Raw genomic sequence first — 24,122 nt, 5'->3', positions numbered from 1 at the left:
ATTGCAGGAAAGAAATGAAAACGTATAATATTACTAGTTTTTTTAACAACAAACGTATAATAGTATTAGTTATTTATGTGTTTACGTTTTTCTAGGAAAAGAAAGATGAACATTATTGATTTAACTTTCTGTCCATGAATCTCAAAATCATCATACCAGATATTCTCTCTACTTTAAAATATAGGTTACTTAATTTTTTGATAAACATTTCTAAATGCTTTTACCGCATAGTTTAAATTTTTATTTTTAGTATTTTATAATAAAAATATACTATTAATATTATAATTAAACTTTTATCAAAAATAATAATTTTAATTATGTGATTAAAAGACTAAAAATATGTAAAAAAAAGTTAAATTATTTATATATTTCAAAGCGCAGTAAGTAATTAAGCAAGCTGAGCATATTGTTTGTCTGACAAGTGATACTCCACATCCAAATTAGATGAGTTCTTTGGGCACCTAATTTAAAATGCATTGACCGTAATTACCTGTGTCGAAGCTTTCTTGTTTACAGGTCCGGACTTTCGATTCTCGAAAGATTGCCCCTTATTTGCTATAGTTCCGAAATTTATTTATTTTAACTTTTTTTTATAAATAAAAATTTCATATTTAAATTTTTATTTGCAAAAATAAAATTTCAAAAATAAGTAACGTGATTATGTGGTCAATGACTTTAATGTGCGTGTCTGAAGTGAATGAGTTCATCTAATTTGGGATGGAGGGAGTATCTGAGACGGAGCGGTATAAATATAGAATCATTTATTCGCGGTGTAAAATATAGAATCATTTATTCGTTTTTCATGGTAGGTGAGGAATCCAATTCTTGAAATAGTGGAATTGGAGCTAAAACCCTAATTGTCAATGCACATAAAAGTAAGAGCTATTCTAATTTACCCATTCCTCTCCCATCTCTATCATCTCACTCCCTTTCCATTTTTCAATACACTTGAATCTTCATTGTGTATACTGTCATGCATGACCACATCCTCTCTGCTAGTAGTACTTGCATTTGAAAACATTATTATTTTAATTATTGTTTCTTATCTTCTTATCCGGAACTAATCAATTATAGAGTACTCTCATAATCCACAAAACAGTTAGAAAAAATGTTTGATAAATTTAAATATTATTTTTCTGAACAACAATTTTTGACCATTTTCAGGAAATCAGGTTCTCATATAGTTTTGAAGAAAAAATTATTTTTTGAATTTTCATGAAAAAGTATTACTGATTTTGCTATCAAATTTACACAAACAATTTTTTTTTCACAGCACAAAGTTTACAAAGAGAAAACTAATTTGTACTATAAATAAGGCTTATTTACACTAAAGTTTGTACACATAGTATTTACAAAGAGATAACTAAATAAGGCTTATTTACACTAAAAATTCTACAATGAGTACACAGATGCCTTGCTCAACCGGTAATGGATGGCCCAAAAGACATGCAGATGGGTGGTTCAATCCTTAATAGGGAGAGAATTGCAGACGGTATTGACCATATTCCATCACCACAAATTAACCCTGAAGCAACAGCTCCAGAAAAATCTTTAGCACCTTGCCTATTTACTTGCTCCCATGCAAACAATATAACTGTCCCTACAAACATGTCAATAGCAAAGTAGGCTCCAATATAGAAGGGCACTGCCATTGCCATTGGGATAGGAATAAATTGCGATATCTTCTCGGGTAACACATCTCTTAGCAGGTTCATAAGCAGAGCTGCCATAAAAAATCCGTAACATATGGCAAGGCAATTCTTCGGAAGCTCTGTGAAGCCCTCGACCCCCAGGATGGCCATTTCTCTCAATATAACAGCATACGGTGCCTTGTATGGACTGTCAGGAGTTCCGATTTCAAAAGCAGTCCAATATAACCAAAATGTGAGGGGTGCAATGATACAGCCCATGGCTGTTCCGACTAGCTGACTCACAAACATAGACTTGGCAGATGATAGAGTGAGGTACCCTGTTTTGAAGTCTTGCATTAGATCGGCTGCAGTGGAGACGATGGCCATCATCGCTCCATTAGCAGCCAGACCTGCTATGACCCCTCCATCTTCTCCTACATATGAAGCGATCATAAAAAGGCCAATTTTCCCGTAGGTTGAAGCCAAGCTCCAGTCTGTGAGCCCAGTACCATATGAGTTACAAAAAGCAAGGGCAGGGGAAATTATATATGAGCAGAGGACCAGATACCACTTAAAGGGTGGAAAGATGAGTGGCATCGCAGCTGTAGATATTAAAGCCAGACCCAAATATCCTGAAGCTGCAAACCAGTTTGGTATGCTATCTTTCAGAAACACCTCATCTCGTTGTTTTTGCTCCTGCAGTAACTTATAACTCTCATCATCTGTAAAAAAAAGCGGCAATGACAATTAGGATTCATCATGTCATGCACATGCTTAGTTAATCCACACCTAGGAGCGAGAAGTCCCTCTGCTACCTCAGTTACATCTAAATCTTTGACGCTTCGAAGTGTATACTAATATTTCCAGAAATATCCCATACAAATTCAGTTTTTATTTTGTTAGATACGAAAACTACAATATATAACACAATATTATATAAGGATAAACTCAAATGACAGCCTAGGGGGTTTAGACATCCGCTTACTGTGTAACATGACTTAGAACTGTAAGCATATTCATGCAATATCATAAATTCTACCATATAGCTTCTAATGAACAAACCACAAATGTCTGATATGATTGTCAAGTTGCATTTGTCAGAGAAATATCTGATAAACATTATTTTCAGTTGCCATCATGTAAAGTGAGATCACAATTTGTAGCAACCAACCACTTAACGAATTCCAAGAGGAATTTCAAAATTTATATGCATCTAGAAGAATATTAAAGAGAAGAAATTACAAGAGTAAGTCAGCTTGCAGCAACTAAACTATTGGTACAAAATGGACCCTGCAGCTATTTTCTTTACAATTAAATCAAGTGAACGGATTTGGGCTAGATATCTGTCACGAATAACATATAGCTAGCTAAATGCAATTTTATATTCTGTTAAATTAAATCATCGTGTAGACCATGAAATTCCAGAAGAATAATAGTAACGACCAGAATCTTATGTTCTAGTATGTTTTCTGTGTCCACTTGCTTGAGCTGCCATTAGAAATTTTAAGTGAAATTTTAGTGTGATGAATAAAATATCTAAATGGAATTAAAATCGGGCGGAGATGCGGTTGAATTCTAGCTTCTTCCTCTTGTTTTATGAAAAGTTCATATGTGTATTTATCAAGGATGATAGACTTGGTGGATGATTACAAAGGATGGTCTAGTTATTCGAAAAGCAGAGGGGATGGTATCTGTGAACTCCTTTGATGAAGGTGACTGTGAACAGTGTAGGTCAGTCTGAGAAGTGATTCTATTTGAGAATCCGATGGGAAGGGGTCCGAAGTGGAGGTGAAACAAGAAGTCCAAATGACCAAATTTTTAATGTATACTGAATTCTAAACTAAATAAAGATCATTACCAATTTAGTGCCAGACTGGCCTTCAAGCAAAAGAGTCAACAGGAGGAACTAAAGTGAAACTCGGGTAAAACTTGAGTAATGTAGTCATAGAAAACTTTATTTTAGATCTCATGCTTGGCAAAGGTGACATTATGATTCTTTGAAAATTGAAATAGTTTAACATATTCCTAGCAAATGCATCAGGCATATAACATTTATTAAGAGAAACAACATGAAGGTAAGGGAATGTGCCAATATACTTCACTGCTATGTTGTTTTTAGCTCGAGTGATTTTTTATAAAGAAATTAAATATACTTGTTGAATGTTACAGTTCCTACCTAGAATCTCTGTTACAACAGGAAGATGAGCCTGAGTCGTATTGATTTTGCACAAGTCCTTGACTGTTATAGTTATTATCTTCACCAGATTGTAAAGGCCATCTCCCATAATAAGCGAAATAGATATAAAGACCTGCAAATAGATATATCTATATACCATCAAACTTGAGATTATGGATGTAGAACTTTCACTAGTCTATGGTTTTGACATTTCAAAAGAATAGAGCTTTCTACGATTCTACTTCAGTCAGGATCCGATTACACTTCAGTCTTTAACCTTGAACTCTCTAATATTATGTCAAGGCTTGACTGCATTGTAGATTAATGAGAATAATAACGTCTAATATATTTGTAAGCATAAAGATAACATAAGAAAATCAATACTGAAAAGAAATTTAAGGGGAAATCCTGTGTTAGAACACTGATATGAAGGAATGTAGTTCAGATATTATGGTCGTGGCAAGACATTCCGGTTGCCTTGAATCAGAGCCTGTTCTGTTCCCATTCACTTCAGTTATCACTATTTTTGGTAAGTCAAGCCTTAGTAAATGGCACAGGAGGTTTGTATTGATCTCATTATTTCAAACTATTGATTTGACAACGAAGAACTTGAACATTTTACATTAAAATATGACATAAACTCTCTTCATCTCAAAAATATGAAATGATTGAGCTATTGATTTTTTTTTTTTCTGAAAACATTGATCTATTGATTTGATGATTGAGAATTTGAGTCCAATATATTGATCTCTTTACTTCTGTCCGACAACAAATGGTATAAGAGTTGAGCGCTGTTGCACCAACTCTAACATTGTAGTCCAGGGGATGCCCCTCTTCTTTTGGTAACAGGCCTTCCCTGTTTCTTATACCGGCCCCTTGTCAACTATTGGATTCAGTATTTCAGGATCCTCGTTTTCAGGTCTTCAGTAGTTGAGTGGATCCCTAAAGTAATTATTACACCCATTTCTTTGACGATTTTTTTAAGTAATCTTGCACATATATAGTGACCCCAGAATGGAACCGTGTATATATTTTTAAATTAATGATTAACAGTCCTCATGTTTTTGCGAGTCAGTCCAGTCAAAGCGCTAATGCAACTTTTGCCAAGGTGTATTGTCAAGAGTGGGATCAGACCAGAAAATGAGCATCCTGATTTAATTGGCATCTAGAATAGTCAAATTCTCTAGCCAATATTATTCCTATGGCACTTGCAAAAAAAAAAAAAAAACTTCAGCTTGCTTCACATATCTACACCAACAATATTTGAACCATCAATTCACAAACCACAATCAACTCCAGTAAACCTCATCTTTCTACTTTTTCACCTACTGCTAGCCAGATTCCACCTAACCGAACTTCAACCTTACGAACACCTATTCAGTGCACTCGACCACAGAACTATAATCTATGAGCCCCTATCCACCTCCTAAATCTACAATCCAAAACAACATTAGATCTTCCACTGCTGGGTTAGATTCCACATCAAACCCTATACAGAGCTTATAATCTGTATTTATGCGTACTAGTGTATTACTGCCCAATCAGAATTTTTATCCCTATAACAAAATACTTATAATTAATTATTTTAACATTAACGAATTTCTTATACAGTAAGATTCCTGAAGACTTTGACGATGAGAACTAATTTCTTATACAGTAAGAGTGACCACAATTACCTTATAGCCGTATAGACCTTTGAAGTCGTGGTTTTCAAGGCCGGCTGGGTACCAATCTCCAGCATGCTGGGAAACAAACGGCCAAAGAAATCCCCAAGATATGATTGCTCCAAGAAGTAATGAGCAGTTGACTATGTGAGGGCAGATAAGACCACATCCAACATATGTTGGGCTAAAGTCGAAATAAAATCTACACCATTATTAACAGAGAAGACATTAGTCCATAATACTTTGACGGTTTGTACCATAATTTTGACACAAATATGAAGCGTACATATCATATGAAACCTAATATATATAATAGTTCTACTATTTGACACAATTATGAAGCATACGTATCATATGGCACCTGATATAGAGCTTCTTTACAAAGAGCTAACATGATATATTTTCTTTTATTTCCCATTACAACCTCTAGCTTCTATAAAATATCTAACAATGCTGCTAGTGCTAGATAACAAGTCATATTCCTGCAATAAAGTAACCGAGCCAAGATAATAGCATAAAGTGAGCTAATTACCCCATCTACTTTTTTACTTATATAACAAGTATATGTTATTCATCTAAATAATCTGTGATATAACAGTCAATAATTCATATATTTTGCTGTATTTCGTGTGCCGGTTCAACTAATATTCTAGCAAGATCTTCCTTGCTAAATCTACGGGAGGTCAAGAGTTCAAATTGTCTCAAAGACAATGAGTGTGTCAAAGTGTTCAATCATAACAAAAAAAATGTTTAGACTAGTTATCCATAAAAGTTATTTTCATATCAACTTTTATAATGTAAATTTGAAAAAGAAACAATTTTCTAATTTCCTTTTTGATAAATCTAAATGTATGCTAATTCATATTGTTGAAAGTAACTTCTAAATAATTTTTGAGTGATCTAGTGTCCTGCAGACCTAGAAAAAAGGGTCACCTGTTAGACTCTCATAAGAAGTTGAATCATACAACAGAATAATAACTGAGAGCGCAACAAGCTTACGTATTCTTGAACAGTGTCAGACCAAAACTTGGAAATCTGTCAAATCCACATGAATTTCCAATACCACTGAAGAGCCATTTATAGCAGCTCCAGCAAAAACTCAAGCTCAGATACTTTCCAAGACAGCTTACTTGCTTCCTGTTGAAAGGATATATCATGATTTTATGTACAATTGCAAAGGCACATGGTTATATAGAGTCTAGAATATACTTAATTGACATAGTTCCATATTTGTTTTTTTCATTTCGAAAGACTATTCCTTTTATACACATGTCATTCCTTTTTCTAAGACTACCTTTTCTAACATGTTTGATTTAAACTAAAATTTACAATTATAGCATCACACAGAGTACCCTACATATGCAAACACAAATTGGCATTTACTCTCTCCAATTCCTCCTTCCCAGTTGTACTTATCCAGAATAAGACAAACAGAGCCGGAAGACAAAGTAATCTTGGTTAAACACGACATAACTTTCCTAACTTACAAAATATAACTTATTGTTTGAATCCTCATCGGAAGAGATTGCAAAGGGGAGTGTGAGCAGATTTAAAGATTAAGACAACAAAATCTTACCATTTTGGATTATATTTATTGATATAATAAATCCATCTTCCCATTCCACGTAATTCACTTGGCAGAAGGATAATACTGGCCCATTCATTTTATACCAATACTTATTTTTTGTTTTTGTATAGGAAAGGAGTTATACTACAATAAAGCCTTTAACCTGGTGGAAAATTATTATCAGTATACAAACAGACAATGTTGACCATCTTCTTATATCCTAGGAGTTTATATTACATACTACATCAATAGTCGATCAGAATCAAAATTCTTTCACTTCAATACAGTAACATGAGTTTAGTTAATTTCAACTTCTTTCTTTCCTTCAAATTCTTGAGCAGCATGACATCCACTTAGAAGTAGATAAGTTGAGGACTATTTATTACCCTGCAAGCTCCGCTCCAGAAACCGTGTGGAAGCTATTGATCAACATTGCTGTGGCAGTTCCACTAGGATATGTGAGCTTATAATCCATGACCATAACCTGACGCCGTGTGACGCATAACCAAAGACAGCAAAATCAGTCAAGCAGTAAGTATGTCGACAATGAAACAAATAAGACCCAATGATGGTATTACATGTAAGCCTCTCATAAGTCATAGCCGATAGCACCTAGTTAATACTAGTGACCTATCAGAAAAAGCCTCTTACGGATCCTATTTATATTTTACTGCCCGATCATATATCTGGCAAATAGTCTACAACATAAACTAACTATAAAGTTTATCATTAAAGTCCTATATTCATTATTTATTTAGTGACAAGAAATCATAACCCAAAGATCGTAAAGTCTGCACTCGATCTTCATAGCTCAATGCTTTGTCTGATGTATATGCTTTAATTACCCGAGTAATTAATTTTTCGATATGAATCAAGCATATCACAGAATGATTCATCTAGATCATTCACAAAAGTTGAAGGTACCTTCGTCTACACGAGTTGTGATTGGTGTGGCTATATTAGCTCATAGCTGCACACACTACAATAGCAAACAATAATGAATTGTATTATGTATACTGTTTAAGAAGTCCTGGCACAATTTTGAATTTTCCCAACCAACAAGACCCCTGACTCATATAAATTAAGAACTTGTCAATCCATTTCACTGAAGGAAAGAAGCTGACCAAGTAAAAATAATATAAGCATATACAGTAGCAATCTTACTTCTGCTTTGTTAGAAATCGCTGAACTAAAATAAATCAGAATCTTCTAGATTGTCAAAATAAAAGCAGGATTCACATTTTTGAAGCAGTTGATTAGAATAGTTTTCCTATTTAAGTTTTTGTATTGTGAACAGATTCCCAAATATAATTATATATTTTCATTCCTTCCGGCTTACATGGCATCAGAAGCATGAATTTCATCCGACATTAAAGGCTGCTGGAGCCTGGAGGCAATCAGACAAAAGAGAGATTTATTATCAAGTGATGCTTGAATATGCCGTTGTAATTCTAAAAAATCTTTCCGCGACAGGGTCAAATCAATGTATCTGAAGTATTATGGTGAGCAACAATAAATTTTTTTTAAGGTCAGCTGTGTCATTCACTCAAAAAATACAAAAGCTACATGGCCAAATTATCTTGAACGAGGAAAACGATTAAATTAGCAGTTGATAGAAGAGCAAGGCTGAAAACTGACTGAAAGTCTGAAAGTGATCCAAGTATGAACACTTAAAAATCTTACTCTGATATTGAGAATTCTTCTCTGACTTCTCAGCTCAAAACCAAGTTATTTTTGCTAATTAACTCAAAACCAAGTTGTTGAAGGCTATATAGGGAAAACATGACATTATCATATTTTGCAGTCAACTAATGATATTATGGGAGGCACTAGACACGAGGTATGAATATAAGTGAAGATTTCAAAAATGACAATGTTTTATAACAAAAAAGGAGGAAAATGGTCGCATCTTTTCCCCCCTTCAGGATTCGCATCAAAACCTGGATGATATGGATTTCAGAGCAAAAGCCATTATCTTTCTCTTAAAGAGGTGTACTTTGAGATCTGTAGGGATGAGATGGGAGAAAACTAATAATTAGGAGTTATCCTCTTGTTAACAGAAAACGATAATTTACTTTTAACGACCATGACACACACTGAGAAACTTGCTTAAAACTATACATAGAAATCATAGCAATACAAGAAAAAATTAAAATCCTGACAATCTTAATTTCCTGGCCAGTATAGCTGATCAAGGCCAGAGATGTCACTCAGAATGCAGCCCTTCAAAAAGGAACAAATAGAGTGAATTTGTAAATTCTTTCCAAACAAAACTTCATAACTCAAACTCATCTTTTCTTTGGATCATAACAGTAACTATCATGTCGCTTCTTGTCCAAGTACTGACTAAAATACATTTTATAATAGGTTCCAGATAAACTGAACAGAGAACAGGGCCCTCTACATTTCGTTCTGCAGGAAATTAAGCAGGACTGACAGAAAACAGTTGATTCTCGACATGTCCTGTAACTTTCTTACAATCTATTATCACTTAATAAATAAAATTCTGATCAATCTTGTAGCTTTTTTTTGTCACTACGATTGTCAATTTAATGATTGAAATAGGAAAGATGATCAGCATATTAAGCAAGTGGGAAGACTCTAATTTTTTGAACATAACAGTGACTAGACAAGCCTTTATCTCAAAATATTCGAATTGTGATTTGCTTATTAGTGAATATATTTCTGATTCCGACATTATAGATTTATATGTACAACATCATAACTTTCATTACAGATTACATCTACTTCAATGTTGTATGCTGAATAAAGATCAATCTTTATTTATTGTGAATTTCATCAACTTACTAAAACACTTTCACCACAACCTTACAACCTCACCAAATCTTATCCCAGTAATTCACAACGATGTGTTGGTCCAGGAAGAAACACAAAGGAAAAAGGTGGTTTATGACATTTATAGATATCCATGGTCAGAGGCAGATCCAGGGAGCCATGAATTTTTTCCTAGTGAAGGTCAAATTTGTCGCCAGATAAGTTCATCTTCACCTTATGTAGGTTATGTGAAAAATGAAAGTTTATAGATAATATATAGAGATATATGTGTATATCAGTATAAATCACCAACTCCATTACAGGAGTCCTAGTATCTAGAAATCATAATGATAAGTGTATACTTCAACAATCTTTTAGGGTAATTTTTATGGAATTGTTCATCAAAGTTCATGACCTGACTCTCCACAACAAAATGTAATGACTAAGAGAAAGAATAAACACTTTCAGTAATTGCAAGATCATTTACCTTTTCTACAATTAGATTCACATTGTTGTATGCTTTATAAACAGAACGTTTTTTACAATTATATAGTTTATTTGCTCTCTTAAATGTTTTAATACTTCATCCCATTTAGGTGGCTTTATCTTGATCCTCATTTGAACGAATTAGATTCACAAAATTTTTTAACAACAAAAATTAACATTTTTCTTTACCTATGTTGCTAGGACTCGAATACATAGTGTCGGACAGGATATATAATTAAGTGTCAGGCTCTGGTATTTATATAAATTTGGGAAAGGGGACATCTCCCAAAGTGGAGATGACATAATCAATTTCAAAAAATTTTGTCAATACGTTTCAGTGCTGTTAATGGCATAACTGAAAGCACTCTTAGACATGATCACGTGTTCTACTAATATAAAGTATGCACGAGTAACAGAGTTTCAGTCAGTTTGTCAATTTTTATATATGTAAAAGTGAATAATCAAGTATAAAAAGTAATAAGCTAAGGTTTTACCTTTCGAAGCGGGGCAAGGCTGAAAATGCCAAGAAAACTGACAACAAAAATGAAGCTCATCATCCAAAACAAGCCTGGGTCCTTAACGTCTTGCGCTCGATTACCAGGGTAATCCGCACCAATTAGATTATACGTTCTGGAATCCATTGATAGCAAATATGACCCAAAACCACCTATTAAGATCAATAATAGATTGAAAATTACAATGGCATTTGACAGTATGACTTAACACGGAACAGAAAGGAAAATACAAGTCACAGGTAGACAAAAAAAAATTAAGTCGCCTAAAGATGATGAACTAATATGCTGATCATGAGAAAACTAAGTACTGTTACTCTCTAGCATCATACCCGGCGTACAAAATACATATCATTCTAATAAGATGTCCACAATACTTAACCAAGTACTAATATAATTTAGATTATATGTGACTGGTACTTACAAGTGATGCTCTAAAGGAAAAATGGTTTATAGAAAAATTCTAGATATATGCCCGGCGTACTACATGAATTGGATAATAATATCTGCTAAACAAGTCTAGTTTATCATGGGAGGTGATAAAATGGGAAGTCATGCATGCCATGGAGATTCATATCGGTTGATTGATTTAGAGAGGCATTTGTGTGAGTATCAGTAATACTTTCCCACAAATACAGGAATTTTGTGCATTCATAACTATAATACAGTACATAATTCTACAAAGGAGCTTCCATAAGCATGGATATAATGGTTGGTGCTAAGTTGTAGGCCTCCACCAGTCCCAAAGGTAGGTGTTTGTAACTACATGGGAAATGAAAATGTGGAGTTTGGTCATATATGCATTGGTGGACAAAAATGTGGACATAAACAATAATCTTCTTTCAGTAATAATATATTTGCGGTAGGATTTTTATTTGAAGATAAGTAAGTGCTAATCGCCATATGTTAGAATAATCAAAATGGATAGTTGTAGGACTTTTGAGGGTGTACGAAGAACCACACCAATTAACACCATGTGAGGAGTGCGAAAAATTATGGAGTTGAGCAGAGAACAATACAGGCTACTTTTGCATGAGAAAGAGGGTGATCAGGTGAGAGTTTTTGATTACAGAGCATTCCACCATGTAATTAATACGTGATCCTCCTAAGGTCGTCCTCTAACACCTTAAGGTTTCAGATAAGTTGGTTACTTAACATGGTATCAAAGCTCGTTGTAGGTAGGGTCCGCTATCTCTTTAATTTATATATTATCTATCTTAAAAGTTCTCTTTATACTCTACACTATATATTAAATTATTAATGATTTTTGTCATTTCTCCGCACATCAACGCAACAATGAAATAATTTCTACTCTAGTAAAAATTCAACCAAAATATCGCAAACTTGCAAACATTACTGACAGGCAAATCAACAGACATATAATCACGTACATACCACTAAATGCGAGGCCATAACAAGCCACCACACAAGTCTGAATCACCGTATTCTCCTGTCTAGTAAACGGTTTGACAGGAATCCCCAACCTAAACATAAATCCAGTCCATGACCTAACAAAAAAGAAGCCCAACAATCCTGCAGCAATGTTCAACGACGGGATGATCCCCACCGTCAGATTCAGCTTGTGCGAGATGATACAAAAGAGTGTGCCCAATAGAGCACTCACCACCAACCCTCTTATCGTAATCTGATCTTTCCATTCTGGAATTTTCTCCAATTCAACGGCCTTGATCTTCTCATTATGTAGAAATGGGTCATCTATCTTCACACCAGAAATATTCTCCTTGCCCATGTTCGTAAAATCACGAGGAGATGATTCGGGGCCTAGGGTTTGTAACTTGGGCTACCGTGTATACATACACGAAAAGTTGTACGGATTTTATGCGAGAAAGAAGATGATTCAATGTTAACAAAACTCAGATATGCATGTACAAATGATGTATGCATTCTTCCGAATTTTTTTTTTTCCTGGGTTTCTTGATTTCCGACGTTACGATGAAACGAACATACCTGCCCTTTGATTCAGACTTTCTGTTTTTTACTTGTGTCCGGCTGTATATATTTTATTATTATTTAATATATTGATTCGTTTAAATAAAGTATTAACCAAACTTAAAATTCTCTGTTTCGTAAAAAATATATCTAAATAAAAAGGTTATTTTTGAGAAAAAATTGAAATTCTATAGAGATAGTCATTCAATATTCGAGAATCTCGAATTTCTGTAACAAAATGTTATGAATTGAGTTTTTTTATAAATAATCTTCTATGAATACCAGTATAATATTGAAAATCTTTACAATTATACATTTTTCATAATAAAAATATTCGAAATCACCTCTGCAAACAAAATTCAGAACGAATATTATTGTATAATACATGCTTTACTTGTAAAATATACATATTTTGTAAGATTCCAGTGAGATGGTTATTTTCATAAAATCTGTTTTATAATAATATTGTTTTGTTTGCAAAGTTTTAAGAAAGAGTAAATTGCATTTTGGTGTATGTGTATTTTGTGTGTGAGATTATTTAGACACTGTAGTTTGAAAGTATCACCCTTTATGCACATCTTAACTTAATTCTAAGCACTTCGTATCGTTAATTTTTTCAGGATTAATTCTATCTTCTTCATCACATCATATATCTACACACACATATAAAAAGTGCTATATACACACACACACGTCGATTTTCTCCCTAATTCAGAAGCAGGAATCCTAATTATAAGTCGGTTTTCATCCTCCAACTCAAAAAATAAACCCTAATCCCTAATTGAGTGTCTGTAGAATTTCTAATCCCTAATTCTACTTCTAATTTCATAGCTTAATCTATCTTCGGTTGTTGAATGTTACAAAATTGATATAGTTGATTATCCAAAATTCTGTAGTATTATATATAATCTTCATTTGAATTAATGATATATCTTGTATTTGTTTGAGTATACTAGTATCAATGTATATGTGTGTGTGGGGTTTGACATATCACCATTGTAAATTCTTTCTCTCAAAGATTTATGTATATGTGTGTGTGGTTCGACATATCATCATTGTGAGTCCTTTCTCTCATAGATTTTTGTAACTGTATTTGTGATTTAGATGTTTGATAGCAGATGTATACATATTCGATTTATGATGCTATGTTTGAAAATAGAGGTAGTAATACACATAAGCTACTTCTACGTAGAAGCCGGATTGAAAAGTTTACCAAACGACCATCAATGCAATGTTCGTGGCGTTATTTCTTCAAACATTATTTATATGTTTATACTTTATTAATCACTGTTTTATACAATAAAATTAATAATTTTTATTTATCATAATTTAAAATTTTTATTTATATTTTCTGTTAGTGATAGGTTATTGATGATCGATTATGGATGATCAATATATAGTTGTTGAAAATCCATGATAATAAGAGATGAGATGAGAGGGTGTGTGTGACGGTGATAAGTAGGCGCTAGTTACGGTAAATTGTGATAGTCATGAGTAGCGGTGATTATTGATGATGGAAGATGATGGAAGATGATGGAGACATGTCATAAAAGGTCCTCCATTATTATTGTAAGATGATGATCATATATATTGTGTGTGTGTGTGTGAATGTGTAAGATAATGTTTTGTTATGAACGAGTGATTTCTAATTAAAAAACAGTGATAAAAAATTTGTCATAGTATTTTAATCATAAACCATAAATTTTAATATCTATTTTCCAACTATTTTGTATTCCAAATAAACCGTAAGTTTCACTGTAAAAGTGTTTCAACACAGAATAGTATATAAATTTAGTATTCTTGAATTGATAAATGTTTTGACAATGAAAATGAAAGGCAACATTACAGGCAACTAACAGTTAATTTATTAGAATTAATCATAAAGAACAAATTTAAAGTTGAGGAAAAAATAATCACTATAAGAAAACCGGTTAATTTTGATCGGAAATTTTGACGGTACTGAAAATGGTTGAAATTACTTTAGTAATTTGACTCTAAACAGTCGAATATAGCCTTGTTGTGTCAAATTTTTACGATTAAAAATAACCACTTTTTCTGTAATAAATAGGATGACATCTAAAGAGACCAAAATTACTTTTTGAGTGTTAAATTTTGAAGAATATGTTAATTATAAGACCGATCTCGATTGTCTAATTAGGTTGAGAATTCGACTTTGCTTAATTAATCGTCAAATTAAAGTTCATAAATTTGCATATTTAAATGATTAATTCTACAATAGTAACTTGATAACTATTAACCTTTGAATTTAGGACTATTATTAACCGTATATAAGAGAAAATTATAGAATTACTGTAAATATTTTGCAGAAAGCGATTCCCACTTGTTATGCAATATGCATTACCGGAACAGCAATGATGGAATCAACAAGTCCAAAGATGATGACTTAAAAGAGAAGAAGAAAAAGAGACAAAAGAAAGCAAAACAAAACAGGATTCAAAGACCCAGTGGCTGCGCTGACCAACCACCCCAAGAACGCCATATATATATATATATTTCTCCTTCCTTCTGTCAACCTTTCAATACTCGTGCTCTTCGTTCTTCTCATTTTTACTTCCCCTTCTTTTACCCCGTATATAGATATAGATATACATAGTCAATATATTCTTCCACAGTTCAACACCCCGTTCCACGTTTTCCTTCACCTCCTTCCTCTTCACGATTGTCTGTTTATGTAACATATTCATTACCATGCATCAACCCTAGCTTAATTATATATGTGATATACTTTTTACTAAATTAATTGTTTAATTATGTGATCTTTTATATATGCCAGTACTACTCATTTCTGCAGAGATCACAACTATAACTTATTTGGAAGAGTAGTGGGATTCAGCTTATTTATGAACTGCTTGGCAAATCAAGAGAAGTACTTCAAATGTGGCTTCACAAACTAAAAGAAAAGCTATAAAAACCTACCTTTTTTCGGGTTTGAAATTTTTAAAAAACTTATAATATAAGTCACAGATACTCAAATACTTTTAATAACTTATAAATATAAATCAATTTTTCATTTAAATTAAATTCATTTGTTATTTTAAATAATAAATCATTTTTTTTAAAGTCAGTCAAACTCTTGGACTACTTGATACAAATATTTCACTTCATTGTTTTTAAGGGCTGTCCTACACTCGTGAGTAACAAGCTAGTTAGCTGAATTAGGTTTTAATTTATTTATAACATATTTAAAGTGTACGAATCGAATGCTATTATATATGGAGCAAATCCATATTTTGATGAACCGATGACAAATGGATCACTCCGACATAATATATAGTACTTGTTTTTAAACAACAGAATACTATACGGGTCATGTCCCATCAGGTATGTACGATTACGTCCCGTAGAGAATCATTAGAGAGAACTCTAAAATCCTTATATTCATGGTATTCGTTAGGATTTAGCCGTAGAACTTCACATGCAAAAAATGTCAATATCTATGTATTATGTTTTAAAATTATCTCATATAATTTCTTTTTACAGTTTATATATAAAAACTATATTAATTGCCATATTCATGTAATTTAATCACAAAAAAATCTGATAATATACGTACCCGAACTTATATTAAACCTAGCTAGCTAGTAACTGTGATGCAATCTTGGTTAGGTCAAAATTCTACGTTAGCTAACTTTATAAAGCACTCATTTATTTAAATATATAATTAACTAGTTGAGAAGCCGCGCGTTGCGGCGGTCTACAAAAATTATATTAATGATTTAATATTAAAATTTGTAGAATAAAATAATTTTGTAGCTGTCTAGAAAAACTATATTAACGTTTTAAAATTAATATTTGTAGGATAAAATAAATTTTGTATTATAAAAATCTTGATGTAATACCAATGCTAATATATAAAATTCCAAAATTGGACTATAATTCATGGTGAAAAAATGAAAATAAATTTATAAATGTAATTAACAATTTAAAGCACGACGAATCTTAATTTTATTTGTGTTTTTTTCAAAAGTACTCATGTTCTTACATTGTCACCTTCCGCTAATTTTTTTTGGATTGATTGTGCACAAAAACATCTAACTTAAATCCGTGAGGTGGTAGTATTGAGAGAGAGGAGGTTGTGTTTAGATGATCCAAAACTTACGATTATAAAGGTATTTATAGGTGTAGACAGACTTGTGACTTGTGTGCTACTCTTTCCCATAATTAAATAATCTAAAAAAAATCAGATTAAAACTTTCAAGCTATTATATTCCGTAAATAATCTGAAACAAAATTAGATTCTGAAACTTTTTTCTAATATACCCAAAACTAAAAAAGGTAGTTTTAATTTTTGATATTTTTAATTCAAAAATTCTATAAAATTAGAAAAATCAAACGGAGCGATGTGAGAGGCGCCACTTACACGCCCCTCGCTTCTCCACCATATTTTATTGTATACAAAGTAAATCATATAAAAATTAACAACAACAAACATGTCCGATGAACAAAACATATATTATAAAAGAATAACCAACAAACATACATCACTAATAGTTAATTTATTGATATCATCTATCAATATCATGTCAAGAATATATTCTTTTCCCCTGTTTCAATTTGTCGACTCCCACATAGCGATTCATAACTACCTTTGCTTGCAACAACCTTTATTTTTTTAATACTACAGCCTTCACTTATCGTTGCAGAAGAAGGGCACGACCGAGTTAAAAATCAAGCAATGGAAGAAAGGTAGAGTTGTGGTATTGAGAGAGAGGAGGTTGTGTTTAGATGATTCAAAACCCTACAATCTATAAGGGTATTTATAGGTGCAGAAAGACTTGTGTGCTAATCTTTCCCATAATTAAATAATTTGAAACAAAATCATATTAAAACTTTCAAACTACTATATTCCATAAACAATCTGAAACAAAATCAGATTATGAAACTTGCTTCTAATATACCAGAAACTGAAAAAGGTAGTTTGTGCTACTATTTCCCATAATTAAATAATCTGAAACAAAATCAGATTAAAACTTTCACACTATCATATTCCATAAATAATCTGAAACAAAATCGGATTCTGAAACTTACTTCTAATAAACCTGAAACTAAAAAAGGTAGTTCTAATTTTTGATATTTTTCATCCAAAAATTTCAGAAAATTAGAAAAATAGAACGTAGCGATGTAAGAGGCGCCACCTACACGCCCCTAGCTTCTCCTTTATATAAGTATATTGATTTTATACATACTTCAAATATTTTGAATGCATATTTATCAAAAAGTAAATTTACTATATATAAAAATATTGTGTATAAACCTGCAAAGTACCAGGAAAGGAATGTATATAAAGGGAAGCGCAGTGCTGTGAACGAGTTAAGATGCTCGTCAAGGGTTTGGTATTTAACCTGCAGCTCCCATATTTATGTTCAATTAAATTAATGCTGACCCCTAATTTGTTCATGAAAGAGGTTTTATATATGTCACATAAACACTCCTTTTCTCTCGTTACATAATGTCTAATGATGAATAAGAATGTTTAATATTAAAATATTAAACATATGGTGAGAACAAGGCATCGTTTAATATTAAAGTATATTACTGAGATATAATTTTCGTAATATATTTAGAATTTGAAGACACGGTTGAAGTTGCTCTAATGACATGCTAACAGAGATGGGGAGATGAGAGTAAAAATCAGAAGAGGGGACGGGTGTGGATCATTAACAGTTAAAGAATTTTCAGATCATCCAAGTAACAAGAAACAGTCCACTCATAATAACAATTTCAAAAAAGAAAGAATTAAATTTGGTGCTCTTCAGTAATTACACACCATGCATATATATATGGAGAAATGAGACCACCTGCCGCCTCTCCATCCAAAATTCAGAAAGGTAAATAATTGATGAGAAATTAGGCTTGCAGGGCTTGACTGAGATTCACTTTGAAGCGTGGCTCGATGTAAGTTCAAGATTTCCATGGGCCATGCAGGACTAATTTTTGATGCCAGTGACAACTGGTAATGGAGGTATCAACGTACAGGTGTAGTTGCATATATTTATCCCCTCGCATTTAAAATGAGTTAACCCTGTTTTTCCATGCATCTAAGGAGAAAAATGAATACTCCGTTCTCACACAGTATATAAAATGACCAAACCGTGCATTTGTACTTGTCACGTTTTTCGTCACAAAAATATATTTTACTTGTTGAGCGTTGTCCCTCTATCCTCCGTAGACCAACTTTCGAATTTATATTTTTCTAATCTTTTTACCGTTGAGTTACTTTCTTGAAAGCAGTCTTAACCTTAATCCTGTCGCCCCATTTTTTCCACGTTCATTTCCTCTCGATTTGTCAAATCGATTCCTACTCGGATACGCAATGTTGTACTTAGTTTGATAATTTGTTATGATTAAAATTCTAATTTTCCTCTACAGCTAGCCGCCTTAGTTTCTCCAATATTGGACCAGTAGTACTAAACTACTAGTACTATACTATACACTCATTTATCTTATATATTTCTCCCACAGCTTTTCCTCAATTTCCTTCTTTATTTTCTTTCGAAACCCTAGTTGTAAAATTCAATGGAGAATTATCCCATGCTGTTTCTCGGGTCCGGCGCGACGGCGCCGAACTCGTTGGGTTCGAGCAACAATAATAGCCGATCTAATAATAGCACCTTCTATAACAATCCGAATGGGTTTTTCGGAATGTTGAGGTCGGATGTTCACGGGTCGTCGACGTCTTCGGAGGCCAAGGATGGCGCGGAGAATTCCAATAGCGGGAGCTTCCAGGTGACGGAGAGTGAGCTGGGGAAGAAGAAGAAAGGCGATCAGAAGAAGGCGAAGAAGCCGAGATTCGCTTTTCAGACGAGGAGCCAAGTGGATATTCTCGATGATGGGTATCGATGGAGAAAATACGGTCAAAAAGCTGTCAAGAACAATAAATTTCCAAGGTATGTTTGTACATAAATCAAATTTGAAGTTGTCTTTCGCTTTTTTCTTTCGGCGAATTAGTAGATATATGGAAAAGTCTAGTCTTAATATCGTAATTACGAGGCTTCCTTAGCGAGGGAGCGAGATTGCAAAGACCCCACTAGATTTTGCGACTATCACTTTGTTGAAAAGTGTTGTGTATGGAACATCTGTGGTGCATGTATGGCGGCTGGGTGTGAGGTAGGTGAGGAATGAGAGAATAGAGAATAAGTAGGTAGGTGCATGTATGGTGCTGGTTGCTCCATTAGTTTCCATCACTCAGCTTTCACAACTCCTCAAGCCCAGCGCACGACCACCTGCAGTACTGTGATGGATTAATCTAGGCATAATTAAAAACATAGAACATATGCCATAATCCAACAAATTCGTCGTAAGTTTTCCGCCGTAAATATATAGCATATATATCCTGCCGAGAATGTCTATTAATTCCAAAAGCTACCGTTACTAATGCTTGATCCCTTTCACAGCGGATTCCCAGACCACACACACGTATATATTGAGTTTAGGTTTAGGTTTGATTCGCTCCTAGTTTTTATGTAGTCAATCGTTTCATTTTCTGTATTGCATGTACGTGTAAATTAGTAATCACGATTTCATCTAAATTATAATAAAAATTCAAGTATATGATCGATCAGATCAGATCAGATCATCATCATCGCTCTGGATATGCAGTTAACCTCTGCAATGTCGGAGAACTATCGATCTTACAAGTCTTGCGTAGACTTGCGATAATCTAGCAGTCATCCTTTCATAAACTCATCTAATTATACACTTATAATTTGTTCTCTTTTCTTCTCATTTCTTATTGCAAGTCCCACTGACATAAGCAAAGGATGTAGGTTTTTTGGTATTCCAAATTAAAATAATTTTAGTTGACAATTTAAAGACAGATCGATGTAATTTAAGAGTGGCCATATTCAGTTTTTTCACATGGGATGATGCCGACAGATGTCTGCTATATATCTAGTCGCTGCATAATTTATACTTATAAGTATAAATTAATTCAAAATATTTCTTTCATACCACATTTTAATCATCCACATATAATGCATTAAAGACAATCGTTAATAAATTAATTGTCCGACCGATCTTCTTACAATAAGTAAATACATATGTAAATGATTATAATACATTTTACAGTTGTGTTGGAAATAAATTTAGAAGAGAATGATGGGAGATTTGATTTCTTCCATTCCGGTAAGGGGAGTGTTCGTAAGTATTGTTACTTAGCGAGAAAATTAAGTAGGGTTTTGTCGCAAGTGTGTCTGCACATGCTAAACACTAAATTTTTTATATATGTTTAGCTTATTTTGATTGGTGTGGTTTTTGTGTTCGCAAGGGTCCTCCATTATTAAGTAAGTAATAAGATTCAATTAAAATAAGTCAAACTTATAAATTTTAGTCCTAAGCATGTGCCCATAAAAAAAACTGATTAAGTAGTAATCCAGAAAGAAATTTACGAAAATCCTATTGTATTTCTAACACACTCTATCTCTATACATTACTGAGCATCTGAGTGTAATAACCAATATACATTAATCTGGATATATGCAGGAGCTACTACAAGTGTACTTACCAAGGGTGCAATGTGAAGAAGCAAGTACAGCGGCTCTCCAAGGATGAGGGCGTTGTGGTGACAACCTACGAAGGGATGCACACTCATTCCATCGAGAAGCCTACCGATAATTTCGAACAAATCTTGAGCGACATGAAGATCTGCCCTCCCACCTATAATTAATTTATTTTATTAATCCATCTCATGCTTAATTCCCTGCAGCCCCCCGGAACTACGTTTGCTAGCTTAGCTATGACTACCTAAGAAGAATGCTCTCCTTAATCAATCTTGTAAAGTATATTTATATATACTAAATGGATCGTATTTGTTTATTTAATTACGCACCATTGGTAAGCCTTGACTATTAATCAGCTCTGAATATGGTTTAAACATCTTTTGATGCTCAGATGCCACTGACACTAGGTCAATGACAGCAGCTCCAGTCCCTTGACCCTCTTGTATTTTCAGATGAAGGGTTGCTCCGTGGGGTGTAGCCCTTGTATTGTATTACCTTTGTTGAGCACCAAGCGTAAGCAGAGTCCAATATAGTAGCGGATCCAGCCCATGGCTGGGGTGGGCTGTAGCCCGGCCCGTTCAGAAATTTTGTAAAATTTTTATATACATATTTGGCCCATTTGAGTTTTAGCCCGGGCAGCAAAAAGATGTAAACTTAACTCGGCAGGATATTGCAGGCTTAGGCTTGCAGCATACATAGACCATAGACCCAAATTTCAAGACTTCTCAGCAAGGTACACAATTAAAGTGCCTTGGTTTTTAATTTTTTGCTAAAATTTAGTGCAATCTGCATATTAAACACTGCAGCATACATGAACCATAGACCCAGACTTGGTTTTTAATACGTGAAGAAGAGTTGATTTTGGAAATACTCTCATAATTTTTTAAACGATATAAAACATAGTTGATAATTGTTTTTTGAAATTTTTCTTTTCGTTTTATAAAAGTTTAGATAGTTAATTTTTATTCAGAAGAAAAAAAAGTTCAAAAAAAAATTTCTTTAGTGTTTTCATATTGTTTAGTTTTATTTAGTGCTTGTATTCAAGAGTTTTTCCACGAATATATTTTTATACGACTTGCAAAAAAATTAGTTATACATAAATATTGAGTTGTGAATTTGTTGCGATCTCTTTCGTCCAGCCCAGGTGGATTTAAAATCCTGGTTCCGCCCGTAATCTGTGACTTCTTCCCAGGCTCAGCTGATGGCAGCCATCTGACTCAACTATGATCACTAATCAATTTTAATCTGGCCGTTAAGGTCTTCTATCGACTAGCTAGGTGGATCTAATAAGAAACATGTTGGGCGTCCACTCTAAATTTCTTTTTACATATTTTTACCCATTTAAATTTTACTTCTTCCCACAAAATTTGAAATTATACATGTATTTTTTAAAAATGTGCTTAATGCTCTCAAGAAAATAATTAATCCCACATCCGCCCAAAATCTCCGGGAAATAATTCATGCATGCACATATTTTATTGTAATATCTGAATCTATTAATAATATTCATTATTCAATCTTTTTAAAATTTAACCAAGATATTAACTACATACAAGTTACTCATGAATTAACCGATACAATTATTTATGTATTTAATATAATTTTTTTAAAATATACATGTATTTTTTTTAAAATGTGCATAATGCTCTCAAGAAAATAATTAATTCTACATCCGTTCCAAGTCTCATGAAAATAATTTGTACACATCTTTTATTAATTATAATACCGGGATCTATTAATAAAATTCATCATTCAACCTTCCTATTAAAATTTAATCAAGGTATTAAGTACATACAAGTTAATCATGTATGACTGTAGTTAAGTGAGAAGAAAATCCAAATTTTTTTAGTAAAATTGTTATATTGTTTATTTTCTTAAAGTGATGAAAAAAAATTCTTACACCCATAGATATCTATGAGTGTAAGAATATTTTTAGTGATTTTTCTTGTAGTGGATCCAGGGTAATTCAAAAGCTAAGATCAAGAATTCCAATGGTATAAATTAGCTAGTTAATTTTATAATGTTTCATATAATTTGAATTATATAATTCATAATTATTTAGGTGTATAGTAGATAATAGATACTCCCTCCGTCCCTATTTATTTGTCCACTTTGGAAGTAAAAATTTGTCCCTATTTATCTGTCCATTTATACTTTCAAAACTAATTTAATGATAGTTTTTCAAATATATCTACATAATTTCAATTTTCAAAGCTTGACTTATTTAAAACTTGATTGAATTCATGTTTTCAAGACATAAAGTAGGGGTATTCCACCATTTTCAAGATATTAATTAGAGGTATTTAATGAAAAAGTTTATACAATCAATTATTCCTTGGTATGTGTTTTTTTTTCCAAAATGGACAGATAAAAAGGGACGGAGGGAGTATATGTTTAGAGGGTAGTTGCCGTTTGTGTAAATAGTTTGACAAATCAATACAGAAGTTTGACGTAGAATTTAAGTTAAAAACTTTTTGATCCAAAACTATTTCTTTTATTATCATTTTTGTCTTTCTCGTTTTACTATATATATAGTGCAACATAGATTGTTGTTATAAATGTAGAGCAAGGGAAGTGACTTCATTCTTGTGGAGCTATGATTTATCACGATAGTGTTATCATTATCTTATTGGAAGTAAATTTTGTATTCACATAATAATATTAATTAACATAGACTCGTTATTTATTTAAATTCAGATGGATTGAACACATACATAATACATTCATCAACTTTTTTTCAAAATAAGAAATAGAGAATATAAAAATTCCATAAATTCACATACATATTTCTGAAACGAGAATCATATATAAATTATTATTATTATTTTCTAAATGGACCGTT

The 24,122-nt window shown here is 32.8% G+C and overlaps 2 protein-coding genes across 2 annotated transcripts; one reads left to right on the top strand and one right to left on the bottom strand.

The window, feature by feature from the left end:
• Nucleotides 1-1,246: 1,246 nt before the first annotated feature.
• LOC108219487 (probable metal-nicotianamine transporter YSL6) lies at nt 1,247-12,813 on the bottom strand. Its single transcript, XM_017392961.2, has 7 exons — nt 12,207-12,813; nt 10,794-10,966; nt 7,425-7,522; nt 6,471-6,608; nt 5,484-5,673; nt 3,808-3,940; nt 1,247-2,353 (listed from the first exon to the last, which is right to left on the bottom strand). The coding sequence occupies exons 1-7, from the start codon at nt 12,559-12,561 to the stop codon at nt 1,419-1,421; spliced, it is 2,022 nt and encodes a 673-aa protein (XP_017248450.1). The 5' UTR covers nt 12,562-12,813; the 3' UTR covers nt 1,247-1,418.
• Nucleotides 12,814-19,097: 6,284 nt separating this feature from the next.
• Nucleotides 19,098-21,601, top strand: LOC108219488 (probable WRKY transcription factor 75). The gene is made up of 2 exons (XM_017392962.2): nt 19,098-19,669; nt 21,264-21,601. The coding sequence occupies exons 1-2, from the start codon at nt 19,299-19,301 to the stop codon at nt 21,445-21,447; spliced, it is 555 nt and encodes a 184-aa protein (XP_017248451.1). The 5' UTR covers nt 19,098-19,298; the 3' UTR covers nt 21,448-21,601.
• Nucleotides 21,602-24,122: the final 2,521 nt, after the last annotated feature.

The sequence above is a fragment of the Daucus carota genome, chromosome 4, assembly GCF_001625215.2.
Source record: "Daucus carota subsp. sativus chromosome 4, DH1 v3.0, whole genome shotgun sequence".
NCBI lineage: Eukaryota > Viridiplantae > Streptophyta > Magnoliopsida > Apiales > Apiaceae > Daucus > Daucus carota.
This window is presented reverse-complemented; position numbering and strand designations above follow the sequence as displayed.